The sequence below is a fragment of the Carettochelys insculpta genome, chromosome 11 (genome assembly GCF_033958435.1).
Source record: "Carettochelys insculpta isolate YL-2023 chromosome 11, ASM3395843v1, whole genome shotgun sequence".
Taxonomy (NCBI): Eukaryota; Metazoa; Chordata; order Testudines; family Carettochelyidae; genus Carettochelys; species Carettochelys insculpta.
This window is the reverse complement of record NC_134147.1, coordinates 7,691,649-7,715,786: the sequence shown is the minus strand read 5'-3', so window position 1 is coordinate 7,715,786 and position 24,138 is coordinate 7,691,649. Positions and strand designations below refer to the sequence as shown.

The 24,138-nt window shown below is 39.4% G+C and overlaps 2 protein-coding genes across 2 annotated transcripts in view; one reads left to right on the top strand and one right to left on the bottom strand.

Moving 5' to 3' along the window:
• Positions 1 to 24,138, top strand: part of CENPP (centromere protein P) — a 308,478-nt gene that overhangs the window by 197,776 nt on the left and 86,564 nt on the right. The gene's annotated exons all lie outside the window — the stretch shown is intronic.
• ECM2 (extracellular matrix protein 2) overlaps positions 2,490 to 24,138 on the bottom strand; it is a 37,330-nt gene continuing 15,681 nt past the window's right edge. The window contains exons 3-10 of the mRNA XM_075005808.1: positions 19,839 to 20,027; positions 17,549 to 18,130; positions 16,857 to 16,972; positions 15,599 to 15,734; positions 13,336 to 13,493; positions 8,758 to 8,897; positions 5,185 to 5,511; positions 2,490 to 4,136 (exon numbers count right to left, since the gene is read on the bottom strand). Of these exons, the coding sequence (XP_074861909.1) occupies positions 3,917 to 4,136; positions 5,185 to 5,511; positions 8,758 to 8,897; positions 13,336 to 13,493; positions 15,599 to 15,734; positions 16,857 to 16,972; positions 17,549 to 18,130; positions 19,839 to 20,027 (1,868 nt within the window). The 3' untranslated portion in view covers positions 2,490 to 3,916. The remainder of the gene's footprint in view (positions 4,137 to 5,184; positions 5,512 to 8,757; positions 8,898 to 13,335; positions 13,494 to 15,598; positions 15,735 to 16,856; positions 16,973 to 17,548; positions 18,131 to 19,838; positions 20,028 to 24,138) is intronic.

The window sequence follows — 24,138 nt, the reverse complement described above, 5'->3', positions numbered from 1 at the left end:
TGTTTTAACATTTTGTGTTGTACATTTGAGTCACTGAACATGGAAATAAAAGCACAGTTTAGCAGTAACAGTGAAATTTAAAACTGGTAGAACATTAGAACGCTCAAATAAATTTTTCCTCTGCCAAGACTCCTGTATAATTTAAATCTGGAGAGTATACATTGAGATGATTAAGACTGGTAATGAAGAACTGTTAGTTTGGAATCAAGTTGGAGATACTGCTGTTTTAAAAGTAACAGAGAGGTAGCCATGTTAGTCTGTACGTTTTGTTGTTTTAAAAGTTATTTAAGAATAAGAAAAGTCTTGAAATTAGAGAGTTAACAGTAACATTTGTTTCTGGTTCACAAAATTGTTAGACAGTTGCACATGATTTGAATGATACATTAAAAAGCATTAGAAAAAAGGCAGCTCTGTGATGGTTCTGATAGTTTTATCACTGTATGGGGTAAATTCATGAGGTAATAGACTGACTGGATTTTTCCCTTCCAAGTCTTCCTCCTTCAGGGGGGCTATGTACACTTCAAATCTAATGTTGGTATTGATTGTCACTGAGGGCTGTGAATTATCAACCCTCTAAACAAGCACCAGGGTGGATAGCTTTGTTAGCAGTAAAGCGTCTTCTGGTGAAATGGCTTCTGAAACATGCAGGGTCTGAAATAATTAAGCTGATAGATCTTTTATCCTGTCCAGTTTAAAACAGGTTGGGGAACATTTTTTGGGTAAGGGGCCAGTGGCCCATGGAAAAATCAGTCAGGGGCCACATAAAAGGAGGAAGAACCCCCCCCCCGCACACACAACCCCTTTTTCCATCTAAACAGATCAAATATTTCAAAAACCTTTTAATAATTTATAGTAGTTCACATATGTAAAATTCTTGTTTCTGGCCCCAATTTATTAAATGTGATTTTTCCATGCAGTCTTATGGTACAGTTATTTTAACAATACAGAAAGCTATGTGACAGAGGCTTGTTTTTCTGGAACTTCTCCTTTGGGTACAGTTGTATGCTGAATATGGTTTTTAGGGTTAAAGAATTTCTCAACAGTGCTGAAAACAACTTCAGTATTGTTTTTTTCAATTTTTTTTAACCCTGTTTAAATCTTGAATAGTGGTGTTTTGGTTTAAAAGTTTAACATACTTTCTCTTAAGTCTAGATCTTAACACTGTCTTATAGTAATCCTCCCCAAAATATTTAAATTAAAAACAAAATCTCTGTGTATGCAGTTTGTCATTTACACAGTGTTCTGTGGACAAAAATGTAGTAAATGAAAAACCTAGGTGTACACATGTGACTTCAGAATCTTGTGTATGTTGTCTACTGCAACATAGAGGCAACTGTTGAATTAACTTGTTTCGTTTTCTCTTTTAGTATTATACTATTGTGAATCATAAAGGATTCAGTGCGTAGAAATGCAAAGTATTTTAATCGTTAAACAAAGCTGTGAAAAGTAGAGCATTATATAAAAAGTTAATGGCTGTGTCTGCACAACAAAAATAACTTCGAAGTTGCTTACTTCGAAGCTGAGCGTCTACACACACCCTACTGCGAAATTAAACTTCGAAGTAAGGCACTGCCCCATTCCCAGGAGAGGAATAAGACTTTGAAGATGGGCTCCCTACTTTGAAGTTAACTCTGAAGTAAGGGAAAATCTGTTTAGGCTCTCTGATGGCTACTTCGAAGTAGTTCCTAGTGTAGATGCACCCAATGTGTGTCATACCTGTATGACCATACTTAACCAAGCAAAACAACAACAACAACAACAAAAAAGTTATTCCAAAAATGTCACACATTATGCCAAATTTTTACAAGCAATGCATTATACATAAGTAGGTTTGCATTCAGGCAAAATATAAAGGTACCTCATGAAAAGTCATCTTATGTTATAAGAGAAAAATTAAAAGTCAGTTAATGGGATTCTATCCTGTATATACTAATAGCTGGTTCATTTTACAGAAAACAGAGTAATCCACCTGGTCTATGTGCATTGTGAATTCTGTATATTTGTGAGAGTTTATGCAACTATCTGTCTATCTATGAGTCTATTCAAGAACTCCTCCTAAATGGTCAGAGTAAAACCATCAACTTTGGTATGCAGCTTCCTCTTATCCTAACTTAAAGCAAGGTCAGGGTTTGGTTGTGCCAAGACAATGGGATGTGTGTGGAATGTGGTTGTTTTTCATCAAATGGAAAGGGTAGGCTCTGATAGCAGCAACAGTTATACTCCATAATGACCATAGGTGGGCAGCAAACGTGCCACCCTGACAGTTGCAGAGAGCTGCAGAACTGTTGCCAGCCATTGGCACAGCCCCTGCTGGCTATGGGGAGCATAGCCCCAGCTGGCTCTGAGATAGCCCACACACACCTCTAAACCCTCTGCCCTGACTCCTGTATGCCCCACACCCTGCTCTGAGCCCCTCATATACTCAGCCTCCTGCACTGAGTCCTACACCCTCACTTCCTGTCTTGAGCCCCTCCGTACCCAATCCCTTGTCCTGACTTTTATTGCTCTCACACACTTCTCTGACTCCTGCACCCAGCATATACTGCCTTAAACCACCTGCCCCATCCCACTCCTCCCAATCCTGCCCAAACTCTTGCATCTCTCTACTTTGCGCTCCTACAAGGACCCACCTGACACCAGGTACATTCTCTGTCTGCTATTGATACTAAGTTTAAAAACAAAAGTCTTTGACTATTTGTTTATGTGTGAATCCTGTATTTGTGTGCATTAACCTACATAGGGAAATTGCATAGTAAAAGTGAAAAAATAATATCTATATGTTCATTCAGCATCCTGTCTTCATACATTAGCCATGCCAGGTGCTTCAGAGAGAAGGGACAGAACAGTTCAAGTGATTCATCCCCTGTTGCCCATTCCCAGCTTCTGGCCAACAGAGGCTAGGGACACCGTCCCTGCTTATCCTGGCAAATAGCCAATGATGGACCTATCTTCCATGAACTTACCTAGTTCATTTTTGAGCCTGTTAATAGCTCGCTTTTCTCAATATCTTTTAGCAAGATGTTCTACATATTGACTGTGTTTTTTGGGAAGAAGTACTACCTTTCATTTGTTTTTAAAGCTGCTGCCTATTAATATCATTTGGTAACTTCCTAGTTCTTATTTATTTTCTCCATTCCTGTCATGATTTTATACACCGCCGTCATACCACCCTTTAGTCATCTCTTTTTCAAACTTGATATGCTATTAAAAGAAATTGAATAAAAGTCTCTAATTAAATTGCGAACACAATGAGTCCTGTGGCACCTTAAAGACTAACAAATTTGTCTGGGCATAAGCTTTATGCCCAGGTACATTTATTAGACATTAAGGTATCACAGGACCCAGTCTGTTTCAGTAAAAACAATAATATGAGTATCCCTCTAAATCTGTGGTCAGGAACCCCCAGAATGCATACCACGAGTGGCATGTGCAGGGGGAACTCATCTTGCCATAGATTAACATGCTGCCAGTGGATTATCAAAAGACCAGCTAATGCTGCCAACTACCACCTAAATTGTAAAGCTCTGAATCTTTATTTATTTATTAATGAAGGAGTATTAGTGACTTTAAAAAGTATCACCAGGACTCTGACCATAAATTGAGGTCAAAGGGTCAAATTTTGGCACTCTGCCTTGGAAAGGCTGCTGACCCCTTCTCTAAAATTTAATAAATTACATATTTGTGTGTGAGTGCGCATGCATGTATGTGTAAAACAGAATAAACTAAATCAAGCAGTCTTTAGGTGGTATACCAATATATCATTTGTCACCACAAGAAAAATAGTAATGTATAATGATCAGTGTAATGGTGCTGTGAGAGCTTTTAACTAGGTAATCAGCTGATCCATATATTGGAGAATAAAGTAAATCACTGCAGGTAAGAAAATGTGTTTTGCAATGAAAATGTATGGTGTTTGTTATTTGATCTTCTGTGGTTTAAGAACTACACTGGAATAGGATCTTATGCATGAAAATGCATATGGTGACAGGTCACGTGTATTGATATAATTGTTTTCAAGATGAAGATGTTCTAAACGTGAATCTTCAACTTCCCCCTCCTCCTCCTCCTCATCACTGTCATCATCAACATTGTCATCCTTGACAGTAGATTGGCAGATGCGTTCTGTAGGGACTGTCCTGTGAAATCACAGACAAGTTTTGGCTTAGTAAAGTGTGCTAGTTAAGTTCTTTCTGTACAAGATGTTCATTTTAGAGATGTTGACTAAGTTTTCTTAAAAAGCTTTGGACTTGATCAGCAATTACAATAGTTATAAATTCTATAGGTAGCTATTAATTTTTATTTTTAGTTCTGTATTGTAGTGATAGTCTTTCACTTACTGATTTGATAGATACATGCTGATTAGTAACTGGTATTTTTCAAACATGAGTTTACATCACGATAGTTTGTAACACAATGTGAATGTTTCTTTTTGTATTGCTACCTCTTAATAGTACTTACATTTTATTAGGAAGTTCTTGGAATGCATTCGATAAACGCTTGTCTTGACAACATGGGGCAATATCCTTGACCCATCATGAAGCTGCTTTGCACAGCTCAGCGCTGCAAGGCAGCTAAAAAAGGGAGCACCTGAGGACTTCCCTGGCAAAGGTGACAGAAAATTGGTGTTGCAGTTTGAGATCATCAGCTTTCCTGCTGCATAGGGGTGCTGCTGGGGAGGAGCAGATGTTTCTGGAAAGTGCTGCGCTCTGGTGATCCTTGATTGCATAAACCTGCTCTAGACAGCATACATTTAGACCAGTCCTTAGACTGCTACAAGTTATGTTCACAGCTAATTTGGCCTTTAGTCAGCCCTAAGGTTAGGAAAATAAAAAGGTGATTGAAAGCCACTTTTTCCCCTCTTTTCCTTTTCTTTAGCAAGCAGAGCACAGCTGTATCTGGGCATTTGACTCCAAATCTTTAACAGAGTACTTTGAGAGTACTGGTACCTCAAAGTTGTCCACTTTTTAAGTACAGTATTGGGAGATTTAAACCATACTTCTTTTTTGTATGTTGTTTTGGAAAATATTGCCATAGAGAATTCAGGATTCAGTCCCTTCTAACAATATTTAAGATGCATGGTTCACAGAAAATGTAGAGTAAGGAAGCTAATATTTTAAGATATAGTGCACTATTTATTAAATCCCTTTTTATTTTTTCAGTTAAGGAAGCAGAATTGGTAAATACCGTATTTTGTTGTTGTTCAGTCTCAGAAAGGTTAATGCCTTCATATCTGTGATTCCAAATGGTACAAACTTTAATTCATTGTGATCCAAAAATAATTCTCGCAAAGTCCGATAAGCTCCATAGAATGACAGTGGATCTATTCCATCGTTGTTAAGTTTGTTAAAAGAAAGGTAGAGATATTCTAGGCCTGGCTTCATATGACCAAACACATATCCTGGTATTCTCTCAATTTGGTTTCCTATAAGTACAAGGTGCAGTAAAGATTTTGGCAGATAGGAGGGAACGTGATATAACTTATTATAAGAAAGATCAATAGATTCCAAATTCCTGCATTAAAGGAAACAAAAATAGACATATTAATGATACAGTATACCAAATGGACTCCATATGAAATAACTATCAGTTGGTGGCAAGAAGTTCAGGTGATTAAGTATGAGAAGATATTTTTTGGGGGAGATAGGTTTCTTTTCAAAGAAGGAAATTCCTTTTGTGACATAATGGCATTTATGGCATAATTTTTTCTGAAAAAAAATCAGAAAAATATAGCGCATGTAAGATTTGCAAGAGACTAGTATGCTATATTAGAAAACACTTTTTTTTTTCTTGTCAACAGCTCTTTTCACACAGCTCTTACCCAGATGATTTGCATTTATTATCACTGTTGCTCGTTGGTCTAAAATGGACATCTGGAAACTGTTACACATGAGTAGTCCCATTTGCTTCACTTAGTTCAGTGTCCCATTTGATTTTAAGTTTCTCTTCAGTTCAACTGCTCATATGAATAAGTGCTGCAGAATCAGACTTAGCTACCTGACAATAGGTATCCTTTCATCAAAAAGTAACACAGGTTGTACCTCACTACTCCAGCATCCTCAGGACCTGACTGGTCCCAAACAAGGAAATTTGCCAGACTGTTCCCCTGCCTCTAACCCCACAGCCAGCTGCCCCACACTGCTACTGTCTCGTCTTTGCATTGTGGGGGGGAGAGATACCTCAGTGGTTTGAGCATGGGCCTGGTGCTTGATTCTGCCAAGAGGGCAGGGAACTGGACTCAATGACCTCCCAAGGTCCCTTCCAGTTTTATGATGATTTGTGTATCTCCATATGTTATATTATTATTATTATTACCCCACCCCCGATAGCCCTGTTCTTGCTGTCTTTGGATAGACTGTCACTGATCCCAGTTTGGCCAATGGATACCAGGCCCTTGAATGCCCACCTTGGTCCCAGCTGGGCTGCTGATTGCCGGTGTCGGCCCTGCAGGCATTGGCTCCAGTCCCAGTCAGGCTTTAGGCCCTTGGACCCGTAGAGGCTGGCTCTGTTGGATTGCCATGGGCCCTTGCTCTGGTTGCCTGCTGGGCTGCCAATGCCATCCCCATGGTCCCCAGCCCAGGGACACAAGCCCTGCCAGGCTCCCCCTGCACAGGGCACTGGCCCCTGTGTCAGTCACCGGGCTCCCAGCTGCTAGCTGTCCTCTCATTAGCCTTCTGGCCTTGGGCTCTCTGGTCTAGGAATCTCCATGATCCTGCAGGAGGTGCAACCTGTATCACCCAGGTACTGATATACTTTCCATGTGTTGATGTGGCCCTCCTAGTTCTTCTTGTGATTTCTGTTTCTTTTTGAAGGTGAGGACAGGATACAGGTGGAAAGCAATAGCAGCCGTGTTTCAGGCAGAACTTTATTGTGAGGGATGAGGAGAGGAAAACATTCTATTTTAATCATCATTTTTATGTGACTTTATTGATTGGGATAAACACCTGTGATGATTTAGCTGACAGGGAAATGGACTAGGAAGATATGAGATGTACAATATTTCTCTGTAATGTTTTATTGGTATTCATTTTGGCTCTGAACAAAATATAATTCTTAACCTTCAGCATGGATAAAAAATGAGGACTTTTAAAATTTCAGTTGGATTTTTTATTCACGTTAAGTATAGGCTTATTCTTAAGAAATAAATCTATTGAAAATTGAATTTTAAATTGACAGCCTATTTTGATACCTGATTTTACTGTTAGGTATTAAATGTTGTATGAAAATGTATTCTATGTGGCTCCAAAGCTTGTCTGTCTCACCAACAAATGTTGAGTCAATAAGAGATGTTACCTGGCCTACCATCTCTCCCTTACAAGCTATTAAAATAATTTAAACTAAATTTTAAAAAATTGAAAAATTGAGTTTTCTACCAAGTTTTAAATAAAGTCAGATATTGGAATTGTCACTGGCTTGAGCAACTGGAACCAAAGTTTGTTCAAGTATTAAACCAGCTTCTGATAGCAGTAGCCATTTCTGCAAGTGGAGAGAATATTTCTTTCATTTCCGTTTCTACAACTAGTCCCATTGAATGACAAGTTCCTTCCTAATAGTTCAAAAAGCAGGAAAGATTGGTGTTCTCTTACAATAGATAAATAAAAACTAGATGTAAGAGGATGAGTGCTAAAATCTTGAAGGTCATGTCTTTTTTCAATAAACAAGTTAGTATAAAATGCTTAAAAAAATAGTATTGGTAAATGTTTTTGTCTGATGTATCCTTCACTTTTAAGATGGGATTTTTCTTTTCTTAATTAAATAAAACTGTTTTTTATTTTAATTGAATTTTAACTTCAAGCCAAACTGAAGTCAACACAGATCACAATCAAATAATTAATCAACTATTAAATCAGAAATACAATACTTACCATTTTCTACAATGACTAATTAAAATAAACTGAAATAAATATAAGGTAATCTATCTAAAGTATATAGATATAGTGTATCCTCCTGGTGAGCCCATAAAAATACTTGATCTGATGTAATGGGTACATTTAGCTGAAAATGAGTACATGTTAATTGATCAAAATTGGTGATTTAAAAGAGTTAATTTATATCATTCCATGGTTGTGTCTACACTAGCCAAAATCTTCGAAATGGCCATGCAAATAGCCATTTCAAAGTTTACTAATGAAGCACTGAACTACATATTCAGTGCCTCATTAGCATGTGGGCGGCCGCGGCACTTCGAAATTGACGCAGCTCGTTCAGACGGGTCTCCTTTTCAAAAGGACCCTGGCTACTTCGAAGTCCCCTTATTCCTATCTGCTCATAGGAATAAGGGGACTTCGAAGTAGCCGGGGTCCTTTCGAAAAGGAGCCCCGTCTGGACAAGCCACGTGGCAGCGAGCCGCATCAATTTCGAAGTGCCGTGGCAGCCCGCATGCTAATGAGGCGCTGAATATGTATTTCAGTGCTTCATTAGTAAACTTCAAAATGGCCATTTTGGCTAGTGTAGACATAGCCCATGTGTCTTGAAATTTAATTCAGTATTAGCTTGGTTTGTATGTGGGACTGACCCATGATAACACAGTTATTTTGAAAGTGATATTGTATATCATATTTTATCATCTGGATAGAAAGGTAATTGAATTTCTGAACATAAAGATGATGATATTGTATTTATGGACTTTTTTTTAAACAAAACAGCTTAAATTTTGTTTGAAATCTGTGGAATGATGTTGCACAGTACAAACATTACTTTCACAGTAGGATTTTCTAATAGAACTAGGTAACAAAACAGTTATCTTGAATTGGTGCTTACTCTTGATTGATCCAAGCCAAAGGTGCTATCCTACTTTCTTCCAATTGGTTGTGTTTCAACACAATGATGTTAATATTGCTGGTATGGTTAAAGCAAATTTCTGAAATTTCTTCAATTTGATTATTTTCCAGATATAGTTCCTACAAGTACATTTGAAAAACAATATTTACATTTTCTCCTTTTGTTATTTAAAAAATAGTTTTTTAAATACAGTTGGCTACTCACAATAAAAATCACTGTTTTCAGAAATCAAAATAATTACCTGAATACATCTGCATAATAAACTCAATAGTAGAAATTCTGTGACTTGATTTTGGAAAAAAAGTTTTAAAAATGAATATAGTGTAATATATTTTTATTTTTGGAATCATGAGTTACATGGAAAGACAGTAAAAAAATTTCATGTAAGTGAGGGGAGGGGGACCCCTCCCTCCTCCTATGAGCCCCTGGGAGCCTGGAGCCAGGCACAGCAGCGCCAGCTTGTTTTCCAGGCTCCTGCTCAGCCTTGGGGAGCTGGGAGCCAGGCGTAGCAGTGCCTGGTCAGTCTCCTGGCTCCCACTGCTTGCAGGAGCTGGGAAACTGACCAGGTGCTGTTTAGCCTGGCTTCCGGCTCTCTGGGGCTGAAAGTCTTCCCTCTCGCCTCCCTCTTTCTCTGAGCCTTCAGAAGACAGGCACAGCAGCATCTGGTCAGTTTCACAGCTTCTCGGGGGCTTTCAGGAGGAGACAGGAAGGAGGCGGGTTGCGGGAGGGGAAGCCCCTCAGCCCCATGGAGCAGCGAGCCAGGCATATTAGCGCCAGGTCAGTTTCCCAAATCTCTTCTGCTTGTGGGAGCCAGGAAACTGACCAGGCGCTGCTACGCCTGGCTCTTGGCTCCCTGGGGCCAAGGGGCTTCCCTCCTCCCAGCAGTGGTGTCCCCCAGGCTTTTCCCATGTGGGAGAAGCCGTATCCCCCCAGCCTCACTCATCTGGCACCTTTGGGACCTGAGCAGTGCCAGAAGAGGCAGTTAGCTGGACCACAGGAGGTCATTATTCTCTAGCAGCATTACTAACACTTCCACTGCTTTACTGGGTTCTTAGAAGGCATTTGACCAGCTCTGCATGAGATAAAGTGTAAGATACCAGTAATGAGGAAACTAAGGTAAGGAGGTTTAAGAGGCGAAAGTGGGATTGAGAGAGTAGAGAAAAGAAGATTTGCAGTCACGTTGGAAACTATAGTTACAGCCTTTCAGGGATACAGGATTTGTGTCTACATCTGATCTGTGATCTGCAAACATGAACCATGGGTGTCCATAGATTTTCAGACCTTCTCCATACAAAATGGCTACGTCTACACGGCCCCAGTCTTCAGCCCTGCTGCCGGCAGAGCTATGCTAAGGGCTTCTGGAAATTGCAAATGGCTTCTCATTTGCATTCCCATGTGGCTAATTAGCATAGTTGACAGGTCTCTCTGTCAGCTGAGGGTGGTGTCAGCAGTAAACATGCCATGTGGACATGCCTCTGCAGGCTAAACCCTGCTCTTTATTCCTGAAATAGTTCAGGGAAAAGGGACTGGCAACAGAGGGGATTTAGCTGACAGAGGCACATTCACACAGCATGTTTACTGCCAGCACCATCCTCTGCCGACAGTGAGATCTCATGTGACTAATTTCCAGAAACATGCTTAGCATAGCTCTGCCAGCAGTGGAGCCAAAGACTGGGGCCATGTAGACGTAGAAAATAAGTATCCACATATAATGTGCAAACTTAGTTTGCGGATATTCACAGATGAGGATACATACAGGTATAAAGTGTCTATCTGCAGATTTACACAGCTCTAACTATATTTATCGTTAGTCATTTTAAGTGTTAAATTTCAATAATATGTTTCGCTCACAGAAGGCAGTGTTTAGAAAGACAAATAATGCTGAGGAAAGCTTCAGGATGGGGAGAATACAAGCATAAGAAAAGGACAAAGGAAGACAGAAAAGAAGAGTTTATACATGAGCTTTAACACAAAAAGGAAGCTTACAAGTGGAAACTTGGACAGATGACTAGGGAGGAATATAAAAACATTGCTCAAGTATGCAGGGATATAACCAGGAAGGCCCTGACCACCTTCACTGAATGAGGAAGGCAACCTAGTGACAGATGATACGGAAAAAGCTAAAGTAGTCATTTTTTTTTTGCTTTGGTTTTCATGGACAAGGTCAGATCCCAGACTCCTTCATGAAAGAGCACAGTATGGAAAGTAGGGGAGCAGCTGTCAGTGATGAAATAACAGGTTAAGGGTTATTTAGAAAAGATGGACCTGCACAAGTCTATGGGACCAGATCTAATGCTTCCAAGCGTGCCAAGAAAGTTGGCTCATGACTGGCCATTATCTTTGCAAATTCATGGTGATCGGGCAGGCTCCAGATGATTGGAAAAAAAGCAAATGTAGTACTCTTTTTAATGAGGGGAAGGTGTAGGATCCAGAGAATTATAGACCAGTCATGCTTACCATTCAGTCCCTGGAAAAGTCATGGAGCTGGTCCTCAAAGAATCCATCTTGAAACACTTGGAGGGGAGAAAGATGAGCGGGAACAGTCAACATGGATTCACTAAGGACAAATTATGTGCGACCAACCTTATTGCTTTGTATGATAAGACAACTGGCTTTGTGGATATGGGGATAATGGTGGTTGTGACATACATTGACTTTAGCAAAGCTTTTGATGCTGTCTCCAACAGTTATCTTGCTTGCAAGTTAAAGATATTTAACTTCATTCATACATACATATTCACATGTATGAATTAATTATAGGATGCATAGCATGTTGGATAGACTAATGGCTCAATGTCTAGCTGGCATCAAGTGGAGCTAACCAGGGGTTGGTCCTGTGGTCAATTTTGTTAAGTGTGGTAATTAATGATCCGGATGATGGGATGGATTGCACTTTCACCAAGTTTGTAGGTGATACCATGCTGCGGGGAAGAGGTAGATGTGCTGGAGGGCAGGGATTGGGTCCAGAGTGACCTAGACAAATAAGAGAGCCAAAAGAAATTGGATAATGTTTAGCAAAGACAAGTGCAGAGTCTTGCACTTAGGATGGAAAAATCTCATGCTTTTATAGGCTGGGGACTGACAGGCCTAAGCAACAGCTCTGCAGCAAAGGACCTGGGAATTACAAGAGATGGGAAGCAGGATATGAGTCAATGGTATGCCCTCGTTGCCAAAAAGGCTAACGACGTATTGGGCTTCAATAGTAGGAGAATTATGAGCAGATAGAAGGAAGTGATTATTCTCTCTTAAGCCATATTTGAATTATTGCATCCAGTATTGGGACCCCTGATACAGAAAGAATGTGGACAAATTGGAGAGGCCAGCAGATGACATCAAATATTATTGGGGGGGCTGAGGCACAGGACTTATGAGAAGAAGTTAAGGGAACTGGGTTTATTTAGTCTTCAGAAGAGATGGAAGCCTTCAACTACTTGAAGCAGGGTTCCAAGGAGATTGGAACCAGGCTGTTCTCATTGGTAGGAGATGAGAGAACAGGAAGCAAAGGTCTCATGTTGCAGTGTGGGAGGTCTAGATTGGATATTAAGAAAAAAACTGCATCACTGGGAGGATGATGAAGCACTAGAATGGGTTGCCTAGGGATGTGGTGGAATCTCCATCCTTAGAGGTTTTTCAGGCCAAGGTTGATAAAGCCTGTCTGGAATGCTTTAGTTGGGATTGGTATTGCTTTGGGCAGGGTAGTTGGACTAGCTGACTCCCTTAGGCCTCTTCCAACCCTAATCTTCTAAGTGGAAGATTCTAAGTGGAAAAAGATAGCGCTTAAAGGGCAGGCTGTGAAATGCCTAGTGAATACGAAGAGAGAGATGGTGGAGGCAAAGACTGAATGAATGGAAGAGAGGGTGGAACTAGATGCAGAGGGTGAAAGGGAGGAAGAAATGTCTTGCTGGCTCTTGTCAGTTTTGCTTTTCCTAAAAAAGTCAAAATCAGGGGTGGAGAATGCTGGAACAAAGGACTATCTGAGGAAGTTTTTAATTGCACAGAATTATCTGGAGAGAGAATTAAAAGTTGGTTAGAAAAATGGGTAGAAATGAAGGAGGAGAAAATGAACTGAATATTCAGAAAAGTACTATAATTGTGAGGTTTTTCCAGTGCAGCTGAGAACAAAGAGAGCAGTCAAATGTACTGATTATAAGTTGGAATCCATGGAGTTTGCAGAAGGAGAAAAGAAGTAGCTGAGAGCTTCATAAAAGTTGGAAGGATCACCAGCTGGGAGGCCACAAAAGGGCTGAATTGTTGTGTAACTTAAATGTTGTTTGGTAGGCTGAAAGAAAGAAGTAATGCTAGTCAGGTCAAGTTTTACTTTGCGTCTTATTTGTTTGTGAGTTTTAAATGTATATGAGAGTGCCCAGAGATTTAGATGGATACCATTTGTGGTGGAGTTTGTATAAATACATTTTTGACAATAATGACTTTGCAGCCAGTGACAATATGTTTTGAAACAACTGAATAAGATATAAAATTGTCGTGTGTGCATATCGCAGTACAAACAAAAGAAGAAAGAGAACACATCTGGAAAAATAAAGATTTTTGTTTTTTTACCTGAATAGATGTGGGAAGACCTTGTGGGATGGTTCTAAATTTATTTCTTCCAAGGCGCAAATAAGACAGGCTTTTCAAAGGACGGAAAGCTAAAGGACTGACATTTGCTTCACTAAGTTTATTGCCTTCCAGTTCTAGGGTCACCAAGTTTTTTAATTCTGTAAAAGTAATTGGTGGTCAATTTCAATTTAGTAATAGAAACATATATCTTATTAAAACATGAGCTGGTTGTTACAGTCTTTAATATCACTAAATACATTTAAAAGTATGGGGAAAGTCACGTTTTCCTGAATGGGTCTCAGCACAATAAACAATTGTATACACCCACTCATTGCTTTCAGAATTATTTTTCTTTTCAGTCATTAGAAAAAATTTCAGCCAATTACTGTACCATGTTCAAAAACAGAGCTGTCACTACATTGTAAATATAATTAAACTATGAAAAACGCAACTGAAATGTCTTGAAAATACAAGTGCTTGTTGTACATTATGTAGTCTTTTTATTGTCTTCCATGATAGCCATGCAATTTCCAGCATTGGATTATTGTTTTAAAGGAAGCTAATCATTGTACAAGCTCCTTAGTAATTCAGTACCTCAGAGTTTCACATAAGAGGGTGCATGGAGCCATATTGAAGCTGAACTTCTGCTCATATGCAGTAAGATCTGTGGGATTCTCCACAGTTCTCTAGTCATTCATGTGTCTAGTGGTCATGTTACTTGCACTGTTTAAAGCGGACGTGTCAAACTTAAAGCCTGCTGCGGGCCGCACTAATGAAAACCTATAGCTTTCAGGGCCTCCAAACTAAATGTACTTCTGTCAGAAACTCGTTGTTGTTGTTGTTGTTATTGATTATGTTTTAGGTATATTTTATAAATTTTCATTTCTTGTTTGAATATAATACAATGATTTTAATTGAGAATTGAATAATATAGATTTTATTGTTTTATAATTTTATTAATAGCTCATAAAATTTGATGTGTAAAATTATTTGCTCATATATAATAATTTTTTAATTTAAATATAAATTTAAAATATTCCAGCCCCAGTCAGCTCCCAGCCTGGGGCTGGAGCTGCTGGTGGGGCTCCCAGCCCCAGGGGTGCCAGGTTTCCCCTAGCCCCAGCCAGATCCCTAGGGATGGAGCTGCTGGCAGGGCTCCAGTCCTGGGGCTGCTGGGGTTCTCCTGACCCTGCCAGGCCCTTGGGACTGGAGCTGCTGGCAGGACGCATGTTGGACATGCTAGCATTATAGGTTGAGGTCCATTCTCAACCTCAGTATACCGTATTTTCAGAAATCCTGAATGAGTATCATGTATCCCCTTTGCTAGGGAATGGATATCCTAGACCTTCGTCTTCCACATAAATCTCTGAAGAACCAAATGTTGGCAAGTATATGTAAACAAAACTGATTTTTTTATTACAAAATTTCTTCTTTCTCAATTACAAAATAATAAAGAAATTAAACAAAAATATTGAATAACTTCATCTAAATTCTATTCTTTTTTCTGTATATACAAAGGTCAATATCTGTTCCCTGTCTCAAGAGTACTCAAAAAAAAAATCCGTATTGGTTCTGCTATACACAACTGAGTACATACTCCCTGTGCAATGCAAAGCGCACTTTTCCTAGGTGACTTGAGCGTTAACAGCAGACTTTGCTGGGGAAAAAATCTGACATTCCTCAGGATTATAAGCAAATTAAGATTTTAAAAACTCAGGTTTCGTGCAGGTCTTCTGGGTTTTGTTGGCATACAAAGATCTGGAAAAATATGTGTATCAATCTAATGATCAGTGTTTTTCTGTGCTGGTACCTTGGCAGCCCCAGCCACAGAATTGGCCTGGGCAGGAAGGGAGGGGAGCTGGTTGAGTTCTGGCTATTTTTTTTTTTTTTTGTTACAAAAAAGGCTCTGCTAATGATTATGTTCATTGTTTAACATAATGTCTCTTCCTCATATGGAAACAGAAGATGCAAAAATCTTGCATTAGTATGCTGCCTTAATTGACAGTGACCAATAAAAAATACATTTAGATCCTGATTTGGCATGTGCTTAACTTCATTCATGAATGTAAAGTTCAGTATGTGTATAAGTCTTTGCAGGATCATGCTTTATTTATTCTCATTGAATGTGAATTGTTTCACTCTATGATGGCAGTTGAAAATTGGTCTCAAATAGGTATTCTCCAAATTTTGCTTAATATGCAAGATATCTGCATTTTGAGTTTCAAATCTCATTTCATTGGTTCAATGTGCACTTCTTAAATACCTTGTAAACTGTCTTCATCAATAGCATGGAGATGATTTTCATTTATTTTAAGTTCTTCTAAAGTTGATGGTAATTCAGGAGGAATGTGTACTAGTGCGTTTCCATCCATATACAAACGTTTTAACTTTTTTAGGATCTTAATTGGGTAGAAAATCAGAATTCAGTTAACAAAATGTGAAAATATATCATCAAATAACTCTTAAAATTGAAATTTACATTTTACTAACCATATTAATTTATTGCTGATGCAGCTGTTGGTTTTCTGAGATAGTTTAGGAACCATAAACAGCATTAGGTTGATAAAACTCAAGTCTCCAATTCATGTAATCAGAACAAGTGAGGACTGGGAGCAGCAGTGCTTCAACAATGTTGTGGAATATCCAGTGTCTTGGTAAGACAGCAGTTCTTTCTCTTTGGCTTCATCGACATGACAGAGTTTTGTTGACAAAACTGGGGTCTTGTCGACAAAACGTGCAGAGCATCTACACACAAAACGCATTTTGTTGATGGTCTGTTGACAAAATACGGCATTTTCACCGATAGTGTTCTGCCTCTCCAGGATGAGGGATAATGCCTTTATCAACAGTTTCTTTTGAGAAAAAAGTCATGTAGATGCTCCAGGGGGCCCTCTGTTAACAGAGAGGGCTTCCAGTTCACCAGGCAGCCCTGTTTGCTGAGTTTCCAGTTGGCCGTTCTGTTGAGAGAGCGGCCAGGCAGTCTTTCTGCTCTCTGTCGATGGAGTGGATCGCTCTTTCAATCCGCTTTTGTATGTGAAGGTGATCTGTTGATAGAAATTGTGCCAGAAGAGCTCTTCCCACAGTAACTTCTGTCAACAGATCACTGTAGTGTACACATAGCCTTTGTATGTGAACCTTTGGTCTTTTTTGTGTAAACTGCCAACAAGGGAGTCAGTTGTGATGATTTGTATTATGAAGTGGAAATCTGTTGCCCCAGATTTGGACTTAGATCATAAAACTCTTTCACATGGACCCGCCAGCTGCCATCCTGGAAACAGTATTCAACCAACTATATAACGGGCCGAAAACTGCAAAATAACTTTGTTGAAAATCACAAAATGTTGTTAGTCGTATTGATTACATAGGGATAGGTCTCTAGGTAGTGCAAATTGTCATAGCTCCACTGACTCCAGATGAGCTACAGTAATTTAGATTAGCTGATGACTTGCTCTGTAAGATTGTCTGATCTACTTCAAGCACAAATCAGTGACAGAGGTGTTAGAAAGAGTATGCTTGCTTACTTTAAATGCTTGTGGACCTATGCCTGGAGAAGTAATATTATTTTTGCCAAGGTCAAGCCTTTCCAAATTAGGAATCCCATTGAATGCTTCATCTGGAATGGAAGTGATGCTATTCCCTAGGATAGATAGTTAAAAAAAAAATATATATATATATATATTAGTAATGCATTGCAACTTATATAGTCTGAGCCAGGTATCTAGATAATGTACAAGTAAAATGTATTTATGGAAATACTGTCAACTGTATGTCTGTTTCTCAGTGCTAGTAGCATCTAAATTTTGAAAAGCAAGTTATATGGTAGCAACATAGCACCAATGTTTTATTAGGTTACCATAGCTCTAGTAGTGTTACATATATGAAACCATGTTTAGGAGTGCAAAAGCATTAGTTTTAGAGAGCTAATGTAAAAAGAGAAATCATAAATTAATGTACAATAGATGGTCCTGAACTACTTTGGGCATCGACAGTAAAATGTAAAGCTTTTCATCTCTAGGTTGTTGCTTTTTTCTCAGGCTTAGTTGCCTGAATTCTCAGGCTTAGTTGTAAAATGCCTTTAAACCTCTACTCTGATAAAAAATTAGCGATGTGGAACATTTTACAATATAATTTGCTAGCATTAAAATGATTGGGTTTAGAGATGACTAAATTTTAATTGGTAAAAAAATAATACAAAGCCTACTTATCTTCTTACCTTCAAGCTCTAAGCTTGTTAGCTCTGGGTCTGTAATTGGAGGTATTTGTGTAAGTTTGGCATTAATGCAGCTTACTGTGGTATCAGAGTTCGAACATCCAGTTGGCAAAGGAGGAGTTTCTGCAGGAGGTTCAGGAATTGGGAATCGAAGGGGAATTCTGAAAACATCACCTCGTAAAATATGTTCATCCTCTTCCTCTTCACTTTTTTGTTGTTTTCTTTCTTGCTCTGGATGTTTGTTTTCCTTTCTTTTTTCTTCTTCTTCTTTTTCAATTTGTAACTCTTCCTTTTCATAGGCCCTTCGTCTTTCTTCTTCTCTCCTTAGTTCCTCCTCTACTTTCTGGTGGGCTTCGTGGTCATGCCTTTTTTTCTCCTCCTGACTTTTCTTTTCTTTTGTCTTCTTGTTATCCTTTTTGTGAATTTTCTTCTCTCTCCCTTTAAATTTTTCCTTCTCTTGTCTGAATAACTCATCCATTTCAGTCTGGATATGCAGCGGTTGCAATAGCACTGGGTCACTAGGGTCATTAGGCTCTGGAGAAGCACCGGAAATTTCAGGTGTGTCATCCAGTGAAATATTTAGTACTAAGAATGAGGATGACCACGGTAATGAAAATGCAGAAAAGAAAGAGAATGGTAGTATAAGAGAAAATGAGAATGAAGTAGTGTTAGTAACCATTATTCCCCCCTCCTTCTACCACAACATTATAAATATTCTATTTATAGAAGAAAATTCTCATTGAGAATGTGATTTTAAAGAATGAAAAATCTTTTAACTAAAGTGTATCATACATTTATTACACTAAAATGTCAATTTTGAGGTCACCAGTGAATGTTTATTGTAAAAACTCAAATATCAGTATAATACCTTTATGAGGTGATATTATTATTATGCAAATCCAGTTTCAACATAATTTTACTGAACACAGCTGGTCAATAGAGAATCCAGGTTTTAAGTGAGTACAATTATCAATGGTTAAACCTTACAGTAGGTACTACATAGAATCTATATAATCCATATTCTTTTTTGTAAAGGTGTTAAATGGTGAATAGGAATGCATCAAAGCAGTGCTAATAGAATTTAAATGTAGGTTAAATATATGTTATGTTTGATAGTACATTTCTGAACTGTTGCATTTTGTCATGTGCACTGGCACAGGTGCCCAAATAGAAGAAAAGTGCCTGGAGATGGGAGAAGGGATTACAGTAGTAATAGGTTCCCAGAACCCTTTCCCCAGTGGGGGAGCAGCATCTAGCTGGTACAGCTTTTGTTAAAGCTGTCTGGTAAAGGGAGGCTGGCTGAAGATAGATGCTGACTCAGCTGTTCTACCAAGTTCCTATGAAGTTCAAAGCCGTGGTGGAAAGATTGTAGTGCAGGTTGTGCATGCATTTATGCATGTGCACAAACACACTGTACCTATTTGAATAAATCAAATTCATTGTTGCTCTTTATTGGTCCTCTTGCTAGTCTAACCATCAGCTGTCCACCCCTGCTCAACCTAGCAAAGATATAGGAAGAAAAATATGTAACCAAAAGTACAAAAATTAGTGTGAATTCTTGAGGGATGAATAATACTTTTAACTATGCAAATGTCACTCATCCTGTTTCCCTCCTTTCTCTTCATTGCCTGAAGCCACAGGGTTGGAGGCTTTCCTTGATGAAATTGTGCCTTGTTAACTGCATCCTCTCACTTGGTTATCATGAGCCAATACCTATATTTTTATGCTCACCACCCATTGTATTTGTTTATGGGTTCCAGTTGCAAAAGGAGGGCGGACTCAACTGCATTATTCTTTCTGAGTCTTTATCACTTGGATTTCTGCTTTAAAATAACCTGAAATTAATGTTATTCTAAAACAATAGTTTTAAAAAATATATACCCTATCTTAGAGAAAATATTTAATGAACCTTTGAAATTTGTTTTACTTGAATTCTGGTATTCAGAGCATCTTTTATCACTTTGTTACTTTAAGGTCTAATATGAAGTATACTTGGTTCGTGGATTTCTAAATACACAAATAGGTTCTCCACTATCAAAGGAACCATTTTGACAATCTGTTCTGGCCTCCTGTTAATACAGGAAATATAATTTCTAGAATATATCTTTTACAAAAATTATTAAGTATGTATAATAAAATTGCACAATCATTATTTGTATTGTATAGGTTAAATAACTTGCATTTTGCCTTTACTTAATGTTTTGTTTATAGTTTAAAATAGTTTTTAAGATGTTGTAAAAATAACAAATAGAAAATTAAATGATGGATAAGAAGATAGCATGGTGTACTGTACCAATATCAGAGCAAACTGGGCAGCACTCTCCTTCGGGTATTACAGTTCTGTGACATGTCAGAGGAAGGCATGTGGTTTCATCACAAATCACTTTTCCTTTTGAACAGAGACAAGTAATGCAAGGCTTGGGGGACCACACAGCTTTATCGTACATCATCATCCCATTAGCTGTACAGTGCCCTTTCTTTCCTAATAAAAAAGAGAGAATTATGTCAAAAGCAAGCGCTGAATTAAATCAATTCTTTGATAGGTTAAACTGAAATAAACATTATAAAGTTTCACTCTTTAGACCTTTGATATACATTAAATTAATAGTAAATTAGTTAGGAAAGCCAGAGAATATAGCTAATTTTAATGGCAAATATTTCACTTTACTGGATCTTGGGAAATGCTTGTTCAGCTAATTAATGTTTCCGGTGTCAGGTACTCTTATTGCTCTTAATTTAGGAATGAATTATTTGTCTACAGAATCTATTTATGTAGGACAGACTTAATTTTGTGTTTGATTACAATATGAAGGAAGAACTTTTAAATGTGTGCATTGTTCTTGTCTGTAAAAATTGTACCCAGACATTTTTGATATAATGGGAATATTTCAAAAATATAGGAAAAATTCTGTAGCTTACAATTTCAATCTGGATTTCAGAGTCCTCAGAAGAAGAGAATATAAAATATTTCTTTTTAGTATATATTTCAAAACCCCCCTTCATCTAGGAAGCAAGTGCATCACAGTGGCAGTCATAAACCTCACTATCTTCTTTTCCAAGTGCAAAGCGCATTTCTTTAACCTTGGCTTCTGTAACATAAACACACAGTAAAGGGTATATTGCTATTAAAAACAAAACCAAACCACAGATTTCCATACCATAACACTCCACTGCACATGCTGCTTCCTGTGAGGAAAGGGTAAGAGAACAAACAGTTGTAACAGAAGAGAGGTCATCTTGCTTAATGCGCAACTGGAAAACCCATGTATTCTAAGGTGCTGAGCACAGTTTAAGTGCTTGAAAAAAACAGGGCCAAACCCTTGTCTGTTAACAACGGCAGCATCGGAATTTAGCTTTAAGTGAGTTTTTAGTGTTTATTAAAACATGCCAGGCTGACAGATGTAAACAAAAATCATCTGCCTAAAGAATGGTATGAAGATGGGCAGAATCTGTGTATGAGATACTTTCTCATTGCCCTGCCACTGTGCCTCAGTCTTGACCTGGTAGGATCAATAAAGTAGGAGATGGGATGGTGCAGTTACTTATCCATGGCCTGTTCAATCTTTGACCGCTCTGCTAAGGAAGGGCCAGTTAATATGTAGACTTCTATGGTGTCTTTTACGATGTGGACTTTTGGAACTGTGGAGGTAGTTTCTATTCTCAACCTCTTCCATGTCAGAAAGTCTTCATAGAGGAGTATTCCCAGAAGAGGTATTTTGTTGTCTGGACTGAGGAGGGCGCTAGCCTTCTATGTAGACAGGACCAAGTCCTTCCGGAAAATGGATAGACTCCTAGTCTCTCTCGCTCCCAAATCGAAAGGAGAAGGTCTCTCTTCGCAGAGAATCTCGAAGCACATCGTATCCTGCATAAAAATGTGCTACGAACTCAAAAAGACTCCTTTACTGGCCACTCCCAGGGCTCATTCCACTAGGGCGGTGGCGGCATCAACAGCCTTTTTCAAGGGCGTTGCGCTAAAAGACATTTGCAGAGCGGCGACCTGGTCATCCCGTGACACCTTCGCCAAACATTACGCCCTTCACAGGGTATTCCAAGAGGATACCCGTCTCTCGACAGCGGTCCTCTCGGGGACAAGCTGCACATAATCCGATTACCCACCTCCTATCTTGGGTTACTGCTGGGTAGTCACCTATTGTGGAGCACCCACGGGGACACTCGAAGAAGAAAGACAGGTTACTCACCGTAGTAACGGTGGTTCTTTGAGATGTGTCCCCGTGGGTGCTCCACTACCCGCCCATCCTCCCCGCTTCGGATCTCTGTTTAGTGTTTTGCAGGAGCATCCGAGGCGGTTGGTCAAGGAACTGGCGGGGACCGGATCGCGCACGTGGCCAGGAGCGCGCAAGGGAGCGGCGCGCGCCGGCGCATGCGCGGTCCGGCAGAAACTACTTGGAAGATCCGATCTGCGGCGCCGGGCGAGCCCGACACCTATTGTGGAGCACCCACGGGGACACATCTCGAAGAACCACCGTTACTACGGTGAGTAATCTGTCTTTCTTCAACATCGTGCCTGATATGCGGTGTGCATTTGGCAATTTGGTTGGGATAGGCCTATGCTGTTCCTGGAAATACAGGAAGGTCAGGTATTCTGAACAAGTAGCAGTGGCCATTCCAGCCTCCAAGAAGCACATGTAGCATACTGAAGGTCTTCCTTTGCAGCAGAATGGTCACTGGATTTTTAAGATATTTTTAGGTAAGAGTATCTGTTTCTTCAGTGGCGTTGAGGTTTTCCCCTCAAAAGAGTTATAATATTTTGGGTTTCTGAGGGTTTGAAAGACAGAACTCTCCTTCTCTGAAATGTGAGAGAGAGACAGCAGGACAAAGTTAAACTCAGCTCCTAACCAGAGTGTAGTCACAATCTATCCCAGGATAGTCAAGCAGACCACATGAAAGTTGTGGACTGGGCTTTTTTTTTTTCTTCTTTCTATTGAGAACAGGACAGAATCCAAACAACGGAACTTAAGACAGTTTTTCGAATCAAATATTGGACCCCTATTACCACAGTTAGCAAGCAATCAGGTAAGTTTCGACAGATTCCTCAAACCTGGGGAAGGCAAGGATCCTCACTCCCTTAGAAACCACCAGGAAGATGTTTCTATTCCCAGCCTGCACATAGGCAAAGTCTGTGCTGAGAAGGTTGAGGAAGCTTCAGAGTAACCCCTTTCTGTAAGTTGTTTTATCTGCATCTGCTATGAAACATGCAAACTGTCTGATACCATTGAGCCATTTGTCCCAATAGCCCTGGCTCATTATGGCCATTTCTACACAGGCGACTTCTTTCGGAAGTGGCATGCTAATACACTGAGCGAAAGATGCTAATGAGGTGTGGATGCAAATTCCCCATGCCTCATTAGCATAACATCACGTGATTTGGAGTCCGGAAGACCATTCTTCTGGACTCCAAAATGCCGTGTAGAAGCACAGCCCCGGGTGGGGGGAGCGCCTTCCAGAAGGAAGTCATTCTTCTGGAGGCCCCTTTTTCCTGAAAATTTTTGGGAAGAAGGGGCCTTCTCAAGAAGCATGTCCTTCCAGAAACCCCCCCGGGGCCGCGCTTCTACATGGCGTTTTGGAGTCTGGAAGAACGGTCTTCCGGACTCCAAATCATGTGACGTTATGCTAATGAGGTGTGGGGAATTTGCATCCACGCCTCATTAGCATCTTTTGCTCCATGTATTAGCATGCCACTTCCAAAAGAAGTGGCCTGTGTAGAAACGGCCTATGGGTTTTCAACGGTCAGTCCCCACGCAGTCCAGACAAAGCATCAAAGGAGTATAGATTAAAGTGATTCTTATCCTCCTCCATGACAGATTAGACCTATTTCTACTTTTCATCCAGCCTCCCTAATCCCAGAAGGTCATAAAGTGGTTATCCTTTTAATTATGGAGACAAGCAGAGGTCGTGCCTACAGACTCCATCCTTCCTTCCTTTCAATCTCCCTACTAATGTGATCTCCCTCTCACAGAGACCTTCATGCCTTTCTCTCAAAAGTTTGGCAGCAATAAAACAGAAATAAAAATCTTAAAACCTCTTATAAGAGCTTTTTAAATTCTCTAAATAGAAAGAAAAATCTCTAAACCTGAGACTTAGAGAAACCTCAGAACATTCACTAGACTCTGAAGAATTACATATAAATGGGGGTTTAGTTTCATAGGTGTTTATATTTTTAGAAAATACAACACTAAAAACTCAAATATAAACATAAAAACTCAAAGATCTGGCTCTTGCAAAATTGTTTGAGTGTTGTGTAATTCTTCCTCTTTTTGTTTGAGTATTTGATTAAGGAGGAGTTGGAATTCCCTTAAAGCCCTGTCTTTTGTCTGAGGATTATAAGAACTTCATTTTTTTGACTCTGGTTAAGCCTTCTATGACCTCCTTATTAAAGGGCATAGTCATACCAGCTGAGGGAGTATTTCTGCCAAACCCATACACAGGAGAATAGGATAATCACCCAGATTGAAGTTAGATGCGGCAGCCACAACTCTCAGACCATTGGCTGCAGCCTCTTACTGTGGAAAACTATGCTCAGCTCTGAGGAGGTGCCCAAAAACACAACACATCCAGACCCAGTAAAATACTTC